The 14701-nt window shown below is 41.6% G+C and overlaps 1 protein-coding gene across 1 annotated transcript in view; it reads left to right on the top strand.

Moving 5' to 3' along the window:
* Nucleotides 1-14701, top strand: part of CDC42BPG (CDC42 binding protein kinase gamma) — a 188035-nt gene that overhangs the window by 81347 nt on the left and 91987 nt on the right. The window contains exons 4-5 of the mRNA XM_089653608.1: nucleotides 10798-10893; nucleotides 12817-12965. Of these exons, the coding sequence (XP_089509734.1) occupies nucleotides 10798-10893; nucleotides 12817-12965 (245 nt within the window). The remainder of the gene's footprint in view (nucleotides 1-10797; nucleotides 10894-12816; nucleotides 12966-14701) is intronic.

Below are 14701 nucleotides of genomic sequence, written 5' to 3'. Positions count from 1 at the left end.
TGGGTTTTTTTATTATTGTGATATAAATGAAAAAAGACCGAAAATGTTGAAAAAAATTATTTGCCCAGAGCCGCCTCTTGCCAGCACATTGTGGGTGGGTGACTGAAAAGTAATAAAAAAAATCTCAATATTTAAATTTTTTGTGAACATTCTTTTTTAATCATTAGAAAAATAATATTGTACTACTCTAGGGGGAAGGGGGGCTGATCAAGTAATTTTATTTATAATTTTATTTGAAGAGGCAACAAAGATTATTGCTCCTGCAATACAACGCTTGCTTTGAGCTGTTGTGAATGGGTTAGGTTCATGATAGTTCAAAATACTAGTGATGGCTACAGCTAATTATATGATACAGGGTGCCGTGATTGGCCCTTGCACCATGTGAGAGCTGTGGGCCAATCACAGCTTACTAGGAAGGGAAGCAAAGCTGTTATGAATCGGATTGATTCATGACAGCTTTGCTACCAATGTGATCGCATAGCAATCACATGACTACCGGGTCCTGATTACCGGGATTCGCATTTTGCTTTGTCCGGTGGATCCATATCCAGGCGTGCTACCCGCCAGTGTTAGTACAGCCAGAGTGACTTACCGGTATGTTGCTCTGCCTGTAGCTGCCGTAATGTACTGCGAGTGGGCGGTCCTTTTTATAACTGAAGAGACTATCTAGAGATCTCTTCTGTCATAAATGCCCCCCTGCCTGTCAGCGGGTATGGCGATCTAAGCTGCGCCTGTGCCTCCCGTACGCATGCACGGGAGTAATGTCACTGCAGCCTGTCCAATCAAACTGCTGAAGATTTGGAACCGGGAAGTAGGGCTGGGTTAACGTGGAGGCTCCCAGGACTCTTTGGGAGCCGTGACAATTCAGGGCTATAGGTCTCCATTTGTAGGCAAGTCTCTCATAACGTACTAGTATGCACTGCATACTAGTACATTATGGCCTAAACCTGCAGGGGGCACAACATTTCAGTTTCTCATAAAGACTTTACTACCACTTTTAAGTGGTTAAAAAAAATAAAATAAATGCACATCTTTCTTTATGGTACATCATGGGACACAGAGCAGGCTATAAACATGACTGGTAGACAAAAACAAACAGGAAGTCTTCCCCTGTATAACCACTCCTATACAGGAAGTCCCTCAGTTTTTTGGCCAGTGTCTTTAAGGTAATGGTCACTGAAGTTCTGCTCTTTGTAGTGGTACTACTGGTCTCAAAAAAAGGTTCTAATAAGGATTCAAGGGACTATGTAATCAGATCCATTCGGATGGCTGGACGCTAAAATGGATGGTACCCTACCCTGCTGAGAAGATGGAAGATGCAGGGATTGCCTGTAATGAGGCCTTACGGTGCTGGATCCTGCATAATGGAGCCCTGTGCAGTTGTTATCTGGGCAAAGCGTTTCCAGCAGAGTGCTATACAGGTCCAAGGCAGGGGCCCCAGGAAAAGATAGGGGGACTGAGTCCTTGATGGTCTTTTATGCAAAAGCCCGCCGTGATGGGTAAGCACTTGATTTTTGTCTGTGGACAAAATCCGTGGCGAGGTTGTTGAGTTTGCTCCCTCTTCTTTTTTTCTTAAAAAAAAAAAAAAAAGAAAAGTAGAGATAGGAAATAAAGGAGAGAACATATATTGTTTAGTATGTGCTGTAGTTTGTAAACTGTTGTAGCATACAGCTCTTATATATATATATATATATATATATATATATATATATATATATATATATATATATATAAACTAAGGCTGCCCATTTTGTACAACAGCACAGAGCTTGTTCAGTCTTGGTCACCAGAGGGCAGCTGAGAAGCCAGCTCTATGTTCCTAGGTGGCATAAATTAAGTGAACGGGTGGCAGTTTCTTGTTGCACCACATCCACTATGCAGTCCCGCCTGCTTGATTTGGCTGTCTTTTTGTTGACCACTGCTATTAGTAAGTGGATGAGGAGAGTTCCGGCTGGCCGTTAGGCCACGGGGCACATGCACAGTTGCAGGAGTGTGCACAGCCACGGTGGATGTGCATGGGGCACGCCTGCACATGCACTGTGGTGGCCAGAAGTGGCGGGTGGCCATCTTTCTTAGACACTGTGTGCATACATGTGAAATCCAGTCAGCTGCAGAAGTGGACACAGAGCAGGCTATTCTGCTGTGCACGTGAGTTTTGGGTGCATGGTACTGGTGGCCAGGCCCGACTGGAGGCTTGATTCGTGTGCTTCTGGTGGTTGGGCTGTGATAGCTGCTGTTGGTTGGGTTACAGCCTAGCCTAATGTGAGTAATCTGATAGGAAAGCAAGTGTAATTTGTCACAAGCCTTAGCAGTATTGGCAGTTCGCTTGGAGTGAGTAATATCTTCCAGAAAATGGAGTAGGGGGAACGCTGTGTTAGCCTACCCTGACAGATTAGAAGGCACAGGCCAATCTGAGCCACTACATTTGTCCGGCATTGTGTCTGGCATACATGACTAAAGACGATTTAGTATCAGCATTGGCTGGTTTAGAAAATAAGATTGCTCGCCTGACTGCTTCTGTTACACAGGGAGGTAAGAAGCAGGAAAGATCCCCCTCCCCTGAGCCTCCTATGTTGGAGCAAGAAGGGGTAGAAGAGGCTGAGGAAGAGGCTATTGATGAATCGGAGGAGGGCCAAGCAGAGGACTCTGCTCCCGAAGGGTCTGTTTCTGAGGAGGGCCTGGCAGTGTCTGCATTGAAGTCCCAGAGGTTGTTGGTTCAGTCTCTTACTGGAATGTTCCGCCCTGGGTTCAAGTTGCCCCCAGTGGAGAAATCTGAGGTTTCCTACTCCTCTCTGGGGTCACTACGGCCTCCACAGAGTTCCCAGGCTTTTCCTCTGCACTCGCTGTTGGAGCAGGTGATCTATGCAGACTGGGAGCACTTGGATAGAGTTTTTTTTTTTTTCTTTACCTCCTAAAAAAAGATTTTCACTCTTGTAGCCTATGGAGGAGAAATTTGTTAAGAAATGGAGCATGTCAGTTGTGGACGCTGCTGTTTCTTTCCTGAATAGAGATTTGACTTGCCTTATGGACAATGCTCAAGTGTTTAAATACCAGGCTGATAAGTTTGAATCTTTGCTAAAAGCTTCCTTTGCTCTCGCCAGGTCTGCTGTTCAGCTGACTGTGGTGGCAATTGGAGTCTGTCAGTTCCTGTAAGACCGTGTTAAATGGTTGATTAGGAATCCTTCTGGTCAGGGAGTAGAGTGTGCTTTGGATCTGGCAGATTTACTGTGTGCTTTATGCTTTGCTGTGGATGCCTTGAAAGATTCAATACTGCAGGTTTTGCGACTGGCTCTTTTGTCTGTACAAAAGCGCAGAATCTTGTGGTTGAAAAGCTGGTCAGCTAAATTTCCTTGCAAAAAATTGCTAATTGGGTTTCCTTTTCATGGCGAATGCCTGTGTGGTGAGGATTTGGATAAGTATATCTAGAAAATATTGGGGGGGGGTGCGCTTCTGTCAGTAAACAGACTAAGCATATGCCCTATAGGGGGTCTGGAGCTTCGGCGACTAGTGCTTAGTCTTCCAGACCATTTTGGCACTCACAAGCATCTAGTACTAAAGGCAAGTTGGTAGGGCAGCAGAAGCCTTGGGTTCAAAAGCCCTCTAAGCCAGGCTTAATATGGAGCAGCAGACAGGAGCAAGGTCAGGATCAAGCCAGGGTCATATACAGAGTAGCAGGAGACAGGATCAAGGTAAGGAGCAAGCCAGGATCATACACAGAGCAGTAGACAGGATCAAGCTGGGTTGGTAATGGGTAATCCGTAGTAAACTCAGGAACACAGGAACGGGAGGGGCTGCCGATAATCTAGCAATTACTGAGCAGATCTACAGTCCTTATAAAGGCCACTGAGTGTCAGTAATTAGTGTACCCTGTGTGTGCCGGTGCGTTTTCGTGCACAGGAATGCATGGTTGTGTGTCGCCCGCCTATGCGCATGCGCACTTCTTTGCACGAATTGGCGTGGCCATATTGCGCATTGGCGCATGTGCCTGGACTTCCTCGTCTTTTCCTCTGACAGTGCCCACCCCCAAGGGGCAGCCTCTGGATGCCCAGGTGGGCTCGTTTTTCAGGGAATCTATTAAAAAAAATCCTTGAAGCAGCTTAGGAGCCTGCATATTTTTTGCTGGTTCCCAGGAACTATCCTCTGGTGGATAACCCTTTCCATTTAACCAGATATTGAATCTGTCTCCCCCTTTTCTGTCCATCCAAGATGGTTTCAACTTCGAACTCGATATCTTCCCCTACCGTGACTGGCGGTGGGGCTGGTTTCTCTCTTCCAGGGATAGGGCACATTACGGCTGGTTTGAATAGGGAAACATGGAAGGCCGGGTGAATCTTATAAGAGTCGAGTAAGTCCAGTTTGAAGGCCACAGGGTTAATCTCCCTTTTGATTTTAAACGGTCCAATGAACCTGGGACCTAGTTTTTGAGAAGGGCAAGCAAGTTTGAGATTGGTTGTAGCAAGCCACACTTTGTCTCCCACTTTCCACCCAGGGGTACCTCTCCTCCTTTTATAAAATAGTTTCTTGTAATCCTCCTGAGCTTTTTGCATGGTCCTCTAGAGTATCTGGTAATTGGATTGTATGAAAGTTAACCTATCCTGGACTGCAGGTACTGATGCTTCTGGAATGGCATCTGGAACGAAAGAAGGGTGAAAACCGTAATTTGCCCAGAAAGGAGACTGGTTGGTGGAAGCATGGACAGAGTTGTTGTAGGCAAATTCTGCACAGGGAAGAAGAGATGCCCAGTTATCCTGAGAGAAGGTGGAGAAGCATCTTAAGTATTGCTCCAAAGTTTGGTTAGTCCTCTGTTTGCCCATTACTCTGTGGATGATAAGCAGAAGAGAGACATACTTCGATATACGGGGTTTTGCACAGAGATCTCCAAAATGTGGACGTAAATTGTACCCCCCTGTCAGAAACTATATTGTTGGGTATCCCGTGTGGTCTTACTATCTCCTTAATGTTTGAGCAGTTTCAGTAGCGGAAGGAGTACCTACCATGGGCAGGAAGTGAGCCATTTTGGACAGTCTATCCACTACCACCAGGATGGTGGTGAATCCCTCAGAGGGAGGTAAGTCCACAATAAAGTCCCTAGAAATCATCTTCCAAGGCTGTTCAGGAACTGGCAGGAGTCTCAGCAAGCCCCAGGCTCTGGTATGGCTGCCCTTATTGCGTAGACAAGTTGCTCAGAAGGTAACATACTCTTTACAGTCCTGTCTCAGGTTGGGCCACCAAAAGGATCTTTGGACAAGTTCAGTTGTTTTCTGTACCCCGAAGTGACCTGCAAGCAAGTGGTCATGGCATATCTTAAATATTTGTGGCCTGACTTCCTGGGGAACAAAGATCTTGTCCTCATGCCACAAAAAATCATCATGCTTCCTTAAGGATAATCTCTCAGGCCCGGCATATGAAAGTGATGCTTGTTTAATTGCTGCTTTTAGATCAGGCTGAATGAGTAGGAAATTATGTGGAGATAGAATAGTACTGGGAGCAGCAGTTTGTGGAGTGTCTGGGAACATACGGGACAGGGCATCTGCTTTCCCGGTTTTAGACCCTGGGCGGTATGTTAATGAAAATTGAACCTTGAAAAGAATAAGGCCCATCAAGCTTGTCTTGGTCTTAACAGTTTTGCGGTTCAAAGATATTCCAAGTTCTTATGATCGGTAAAAACCATGATAGGGTGAGCAGTGCCTTGATGTTCTGTGATGTACTCAAAGAAATTTAAATTCTAGGTAAGCAGGTAGAAAAAATAAATTGTTTGCAGATTAAAAAAAAAGAAAGATTTTATTTTTTTTGGGAGCCTGTAAAGCATTACACCCCCGACAACAGATCACGGGTGCAATGCAGGGCATTTGCAGACTCAGTGTAAGCTGTCTGCTCATACCTCGTATGGGCGGGCAGTTGCACAATGACAAGAGGCATCTGTGAGTTATTTATAGCGCTCATAGTGTTCTGGTAGGTATTCATTGAGAACGACAAGCCGTCAGCTGCATAAGCTGATGATAGTTGTAATTACCCATTCACAGAAAGGCTGCATCTTTTTTTAAAATTGTTACAACAGGCATGGGGAGAAGATCCCTGGCCTGCTGTCACAGCGGGGACATCACAGGGGTTGGTGTAACATGTTCTAAAAGGTGAACGTATCCTTTAACCACTTCCCGACCGGCCATTGTATATAAACGGCCTACCCGCACCCTGCTTGTGCGCGCTCCCCGGGAGCGCGCAGCACCGCGATCTGGTGTCCTCTGGACACAGTGAATCACCGATCGATGGACGGGACATCTGTACGAGGTCCTGATCATGTGATCACTGATTGGCCAATCAGTGATCACATGCAAAGCAGTAAGCAAGATGTCACTTCTGACATTGCTTACTACGTGTGAAATCTGTGAATGATCACAGAGGTCACATGGTACAAGGCTATTCACAACAGCCTTGGACCATGTGACAAGCTGTGACCAATCACAGCTCACTCAGTAGTTCTCAATGGCTGCAAGAATGCAGACAGAGAGAAAGAGAAATTATTGTTTTCACATCCTTTATAATTTATAATTTTTGGTTATAAACTAATTTGGCTTATTTTTTTTTTTTTTTTTTACTAAAAAGATAACTGAATAAATTGTGGCCAAGATTTGTGATGAAATATTATTTATTTGCAAAATTTTATAAGAAAAACACTTTTTTTCAAAATTTTTGGACATTTTCATTTACATAGCAAAAAAAAATAAAAATCCCAGCGGTGAATAAATACCACCAAAATAAAGTTTTATCTGTCTAAAAAAAATGGTAAAAAATTCATATGGGTACAGTGTTGCATGGCTGCGCAATTGTCATTCAAAGTGTGATAGCCCTGAAAGCTGAAAATTGCCCTGGTCAGAAAGGGGGTAAAAGTATCCGGACTGGAAGTGGTTAAGAGCTCATATACATATACAGTGTCTTAAAAAAAGTATTCATACCCCTTGAAATTTTCCACATTTTGTCATGTTACAACTAAAAACGTAAATGTATTTTATTGGGATTTTATGTGATGGGCTAACACAACGTGGCACATAATTGTGAACTGGAAGGAAAATGATAAATGGTTTTCAAAATATTTTTTACAAATTAATATATGAAAGTGTGGCTTGCATTAGTATTCAATACTTTGTAGAACCACCTTTTGCTGCAATTACAGCTGCAAGTCTTTTTGGGTAGATGGGGGAAAAATAGTGACCCTAAGGGAGTCCAGACTCGGGGGAGGGGAAACCATAAATACATGAAATATATATAGAAGGGTTAATAGTCCATTGTCCTTGAAGGAATAAGTCCATATGACTATGTCCCAAAATGCACTCAGAGTAGAAGCTCCTCTGTGATGGGCAAAAAAGAAAGAAAACAGCAACACTTTTGGAGTGTAGTATGTAGGTTAAAAGACGATTTACTAACAAGAGAAGCTGTTTAAACTGCATATCACATATAGCCATCTTTCAAAAGGAATCCTATCCGGACCACTGAAGGTAGTGTCTCCCCAGACCTAGGATGGTTGCGCTGGTCGTCACCAAGGCTCCAGGCAGGCTGGGGGATCCCAACGCTGACAGCGGTGAAGTAATCGGAAGTCCAGAAGAGGCTGATGGGCAGGTTTGCATTCGAAGCATGCATGCTCCTTTTTGGCTGTATGTTTAGAATGGTTGTCCTTCTGAAAGGTGAACCTCTGCCCCAGTCTGAAGTCTTTGAAGAAAACCTGCTAGATTCTGCAAAAGATTGCCCTGTATTTGACTCCAATCCATCTTCCCATCAACTCTGAGCAGCTTGCCTGTTCCTGCTGAAGAAAAGCATCCCCACAACATGATGCTGCCACCACTATGTTTCATGATGGGAATGGTGTGTTCAGGGTGATGTGCAGTGTTAGTTTTCTGCCACATAGCATTTTGCTTTTAGGTCCAAAAAGTTCGATTTTGGTCTTCCACATGTTTGCTGTGTCCCCCACATGGCTTCTCGCAAACTGCAAACGGGACCTCTTATAGCTTTCTTTCAACAATGGCTTTCTTTCATAAAGGCCAGATTCGTGCAGTGCATGACTAATAGTTGTCCTGTGGACAGATTCTCCCACCTGAGGTGTGGATCTCTGCAGCTCCTCCAGAGTTACCATAGGCCTCTTAGCTGCTTCTTTGATTAATGCTCTCCTTTCCTGGCCTGTCAGTTTACGTGGACGGCCATGTTTTGGTAGGTTAGCAGTTGTGCCATACTCTTTCCGTTTTTGGATGATGAATTGTACAGTGCTGTGTGAGATGTTCAAAGCTTGGGATATTTTTTTTATAACCTAACCCTGCTTTAAGCTTCTCCACAACTTTATCCCTGACATGTCTGGTGTGTTCCTTGGTCTTCATGATGCTGTTTGTTCAATAATGTTCTCTAATAAACCTCTGAGGGCTTCACAGAACAGCTGTATTTATACTGAGATTAAATTACACACAGGTGGACTCTAGATACTAATTAGGTGACTTCTGAAAGCAATTGGTTACATTAGATTTTAGTTAGGGGTATCAGAGTAAACGAGGCTGAATACAAATGCACACCATACTGTTCAAATATTTGTAAAACATTTTGAAAACCATTTATCATTTTCCTTCCACTTCGCAATTATGTGCCACTTTGTGTTGGTCTATCACACAAAATCCCAATAAATTACATTTAAGTTTTTGGCTATAACATGACAAAATGTGGAACATTTCAAGAGGTATGAATACTTTCTTTGCATTGTAGGGCTGGATCTAGACAGGGGGTTTGCCAGAGGCAGCCCACCTACATGTCATATTGCTGACAGTAAAACATTACTGTGTGTACTAAATGGTTCAAAACTTCAATCCAGCCTGCCATTGCAGTACAGCTAATTGTTGCACAAAACACTTTCTCCAACATTGTTGTTTTATTGAGAGCTATTTGAACTGCTACAGCATGAGCCCTTATTCTCTTCCTGACTGTTTGGTTTAGTGACTTGTTTGAAAAAAAAAATGGAATTTTTGAGCAGAACGGATTGGTGGTTGTTGCGAAGTAGACTCTTTATTCCATACTTGCATAAACCTGCTTCTTCCCTAGCTGAAATTGTACGGCCAACATCACAAAACATTAGCATTACATGGGTCATTTGAAAAAAAAAAATACATATATATAACAAAAATGTTCACAAGCCTCTATCTGCTAGTTCAGTTCAAAGCTAGCTAAGGTGTTCTAAATCTCAGCCATATAACCTAAAGATTTAAGTGATCAGTCTATCAGTAAACTGTACAGCAAAACAGGCTGAACCTGCAGGAATACTACAAGTGTGGAGTGCTCTGCAGGCATTTGGAAAATAGCCATTCTGTTTTTGTATGCGATAAAAGCTTTCATGTGTCCCCAGTAGGTTATAGTGAAAATTTGCCTTCTGCAGAGAGCGCAAGTGTCGTGAACTCAGGTTTTTGAGAGATGCGGTGCTGGCCTTCCATTTCCCTCGGGTTATGTCAAACTGGAATGCCAAGATGTGTCATTGGTCCTATTCCCTGACATGTCTGGGATGCCTTCCAGAGATCAAGCAAGTACAGACAAGCATCTCAGCACATCATATACCATTTCAGTGACTCAGAAGCTGGTGTTCTTATTGCATATATATCTAGATATGGTGTATATCATGCAGGAGATCTCAGTGCATGTCTTGATAACACAAATTTTCGTGCAGTGGGATATAGGAAATACTTTGCATAACGTAATAAACTACACTACGTGTGTGTTGCATTTCTGTTATTAAAATGAAGAGGGTCTGCATTCTGAATAAAGTAGTAAAGCAGACACCTTTTGGGCGCTGTTGTCAGTCTGGGGAGAGGGTAATGTTAGACTAGCAGATTTAGATGGACTTCACTAAATTGCTGAACTCGCAGTAACACTTTATAAGTAGTTACAGCAAACAGTTTTTTCCTCTCAGTGTTAAAAGGTTTGTCACAACCCTTTAGCTGCCCCTTTATTGGGACAGTTTGGTCTGTTAAAGTAAGTTCCAAAATAACAGGTTTACTGGCCAGATCACCAGGTGAAAATATAAGAAAAAAACCTAAAAGGAAAACTACTGCAGCCACCAAATCTAAGAGTTGGTAAGCTGCAGTTTAATAATTTTATGTTTTGGGGTTTAAAGTAGATTTTGATGTGATACTTTTTTAACTTGTACATGTTTGACTTTCAATATTTTTGCAAAGCCTGCTTCTGTAATGAGCAAATATGACTGCTAGATGTACATCATGCTGATCTTTTACATGTAAATCATTGAAGAGACTACATAATGCCTTACCTGACACAATTAGCTTTTTCATAACTAGTAATAGCAGTTTCATGCATTGATCATGTACAGTCGACCTAAATCTGCATTACAATGTTGATGGCTGTGTGTGAATTAAGCTAGAAAATACAAATACTGGCACCCACAAGGGAGTGCCAATGTGAACATGCACAGAAGTGACTGTGTGTTCTCCGAGTGCTTTGCTTTCCTTCCACTCTCTTTAACAACATAGCTTAATTGTGTTCACATTCATCTACCTGCACCAATAACACTTGTGGTTCAATAAAACGTATATGGTGAGGTACTGATCAACTGAAACAATGGCATGATAATATCGCTTCCCGGACCGAACATTGGGGATGATAATGTAAGGGAGATGAATGGAAGGTGATTAGTAAATAAAAAGTTGTCACAACTTTCCCTTCACCAGTTGTAAATATAAAAAAAAAGATAAATCAACAACGTAATTATTGTGTCAAATTTCTATACACTTTTAAAATGATTGGTATTCTGTTTTGCAGACTGCTTGTTTTCGTGAAGAAAGGGATGTTTTGGTGAAGGGTGACACACAGTGGATTCCAAGCTTACACTATGCATTTCATGATGATAGCTACCTGGTAAGATATTCTGCTGGGTGTTGATAAATCATGGTGTTTTTGTCCCAAAATCAACACTTTTCGTCATCCTTTAGAGTACAAACATTTTTATAACAACAGTTTTATAAATTGCAACTAATTGGCAACTGATGGTGTGTAGTGAGAATCCTGTACTTGATCCCACCACAACAATGCTAGCCCTTCCTCTAATTCTGATGTTTTAGCCACCTGAAAATAGTAGAACTGACCCTCTGAAAGGTTGTATTTTCAAAAGGGTAGGGTTGGCAGTGTAAGGGCCCTTGACTCCTGGTAGTGTAAGGGCCTAGCTATTTGCTGTTCAGGCACAGAGCAGTGCATTATGGGAGTCAAGAGGAAGCGTACACCATAGCCAAGAGCTCTGGGTGATTAATGCGACACAGTAAATGGGGCAGTGCAGTTAAGTAGGGAGCATAGTGGTGGCTATGCAGAAGTATTTGTGAATTTGCAGTTCATAAGCCTGCCTAGGCTTACTTGATTTAAAGAACTCTAGTGATACTAACCTTACAATGTCAATTGTCACTTTAGATGCACCAGATGATAGCATTTGGAATTTCTGCTTCAAACAACTGTTTATACAGCAATATCACTGTTAGTGCCCTTTGTTATGTATTCATTTAGCTTCTATTTTAGATATGAATAGTGGCAGTGGCAGGATTTAAACTTCATCGGCAAGAAAATAGACTTTCTGCTGTGTGACTACATAAAATAGGAGAAGAGGTGATAAATGCATATATGATATTAAAATTGGAAAAGGTGTTGCCTCTAGTGACCTTTTAGGGGGGGGGGGTGTTTTCCAGATTTAGTAACCAGGTTCTATATTGTAAGGTGTGTGGCTTGTGATTTCCCCAGATTGCAAACAGCTACCAAAAATTTTGGCTTGGTGTAAAAAAGGGCAGTGCTATTTGTATGTATGTTTTCTAAGGAAAACCTGCTCCAGCTCAATCGGATAGCAAGATAGCAATTAATAGGATTTGTGAATATGCCGATTGCTCAGACTGTGCTCATTTTAGCCCACATTCTTTTCCATAATGACTTTATGCCACAGTCATTGGAACTCACTTTAGTAAAGCGAAGCATCTCAGTTCAGTCTGCATGTACAGAAATGCTCTTTTTAGTTGATACACAATAAAAATAATGTTCACATATGCTGTATATTTTTCTTTTTTTTTAGCCGGTCACTATCTAGAAGTACTTGTATCTGTCTTGATATCAGCCTCCTGTAATCCACTGTTTAGCAGCATTCAAAAATGTAGAGGGAAGGTCTGTTTTGTAGTTTTGTTAATGCTGTCAGTCTAATGGTGGCCATGCACAGGATGGTCTTATTTATGAACAGAAGGATTTTCTTTCCAGTCAGTTTTGCTCAAAATCAATGACACAATGTGTCTTTTTGATAATTCATATATCCAGTCATATTCTTTGAAGATTCATTCTAGCAGATTGTTACATATTTGACCACCAAACAAGGGAGAGCACACTTTTATACGTATACCACCTGCCATCCTCACCAGCCTAAAGTTTCCATCTACTGCTACACTACACTCTATCCAGCTGTGGGTTTTAGAATGCTACTGAACGGTCACATGGCTGCTGTCAAGATGTTGGAAATGTAACCAACTAGGGGACGGTGGCCTGATGACTCCAACCACTCCACTTTTGGAAAGGGTTCTTTGTTGATACAGTCTGGTGACAAGGTCTCTCTAACCATTATTGAAGCGTGAAATTCACATTCAATATTGCTTTCTGACAGTCATTACAAGAATAACTCAGAATGTCTATTTGTTCTAAATATATTTGAATTGTAATGTGTTAAGGAAATCTGCTTCTTTCATACTGTAGTCCTTACACTGAACATGAACAGTTTTACATTGTTCTCTGATGATCTGAATGTAATGCATTTTTTAAAAGTACCTAGTGATGGATTACTATGTTGGAGGAGATCTGTTGACTCTACTTAGCAAGTTTGAGGACCGCCTACCAGAAGACATGGCTCGCTTTTACTTGGCAGAAATGGTGTTAGCCATAGACTCCATACATAAACTGAACTACGTACATAGGTAAGATGGTTATTGAATTCTGAAATCTAGTGCAACCATATCTGCTGTAAGCTAAACAGAGGTCTGATGACCTGAAGGTCTTTTTTTTTTTTTTTTTGTGTCTTTTTAAATGTGTTCAGATTTATTTAAAACACACTTTTTAATTTTATATTTCAGCTGCAAAACTAGAATGAAATGTTGTGCAGTGCTCCAAAAGGCACTAGGCTAATGAAAATAATAATTATAATACTTATGCCTACACTATGAAGCAATCCTGTCTGAGAAAAACCAACAAGACAGCAGAGCAATAGCTGATTTTAAAAAAAAACAAACAATAATGCTAGCAAGTCACAAGTGGACAAAAATGTTTCAGTCTGAAATAAAGTAAATAAAAGATCTAAGAGAAAACTGAGATATGCCTTTTTTACTAAAACTCTGAGCAACCCAACCAGATGCTGTAAGGTACTTGCAAGATTCAGAAACATCCACTTGCTCAGAACTATCTTTTGCAACTATTATTTTATGCTAAAAAAAAGGTTATAGCTATATAGTGGGAATCCTTGCATCCTCCTAAAATTGCCTATTACCAAAGTCTCATAAATAAACTAAGCTCTCTCCTTACACAAATTAACTTATAAGGCATGAGCTTGTGTAAGTAAGTCTGGTAAGATTTGGTCCCCCTGGCTAAAAACATATCCATGTCTATCCATGTAGACTGATGTTCCACATCCACTGATGTGAAGGCAAATGGTAATATAAATGATTAGATACTGTAGATTCAGGAGGCAGCAGTTATTTGTTAATGAAAGTCATTTAACATAATGTATGCAAATGTTTCTTGCATTGAAAGCAAGTGGGGCACTGTACCCCCAATTCAACTTTAAAAAATCAAAAAAAAAAACTGTGAAATATTAAAGAAGCATATTACAAAGCAACATAGTGCAATGAATCTTATTAATATAATCAGAGGAGAAGTGTGGGATTGGAAAATATAAATAAACATACATACTGGCGTAGATGGCTGCAGCAGCTGTTCCCCACCAGCTCTAAGAACGAGAACTGAGTAATCACATGACTGCTGATCACTCTTTCTCAGTGTTCACTGAGTAGATAGCGTTGACTGTCAGTCACTCGCACTCTGCTCTGCCCCTCCAGCGCTTACTGGAGCACTGGGCTATGCATGGGTTGGGAGCATCTGGCTCACTTTCTTAGCTGCATTCTGGTAGGCTGAGACAGCTGCCAATCAAAGCATCTAGACAGAACCTGACATTGTAAGGATCCCTGCAGAGCCTGGACCTGCTTTGTGATGGCAGCTGACAGCAGACTTTAGCCATTTGGCCATTTTCTCTTTTAAGAATGATAAAATACACTTTTGGTATACAAGACATATGAAGGGCAAACTGAATAAAGTCTTTCCTGAGTTTTTATCTCTTGCAGTTGCTAGTGGTTGTGTTATGTCTCATGGGCAGAGTTGGAGGTCAGAGCAGTAGGTAGAATCCATCTATAGTCACTTGATTGGTCCCAGTTTGGTAATAAAACAGCAGTAAATGCTCAACAGCCATGTGGATTTAGGAGGAAAAAAAAAATTATCTTCAGAGGTGAAAGGCATTCTGTAGTAAACCTGGGACAGCACTTGTGATGCCGAAAAAGGTATCCAAAGGTCTCTGCAGATGTCTGGTGAAAACTGTGACCCAAATACACAAATTGAACAATATTATTATTATTATTATGCAGTATTTATAAAGCACCAATGGTTT

The sequence above is a fragment of the Staurois parvus genome, unplaced genomic scaffold, assembly GCF_062004578.1.
Source record: "Staurois parvus isolate SC_StPar_1 unplaced genomic scaffold, SC_StPar_1.0 ptg000715l, whole genome shotgun sequence".
NCBI lineage: Eukaryota > Metazoa > Chordata > Amphibia > Anura > Ranidae > Staurois > Staurois parvus.
This window is presented reverse-complemented; position numbering and strand designations above follow the sequence as displayed.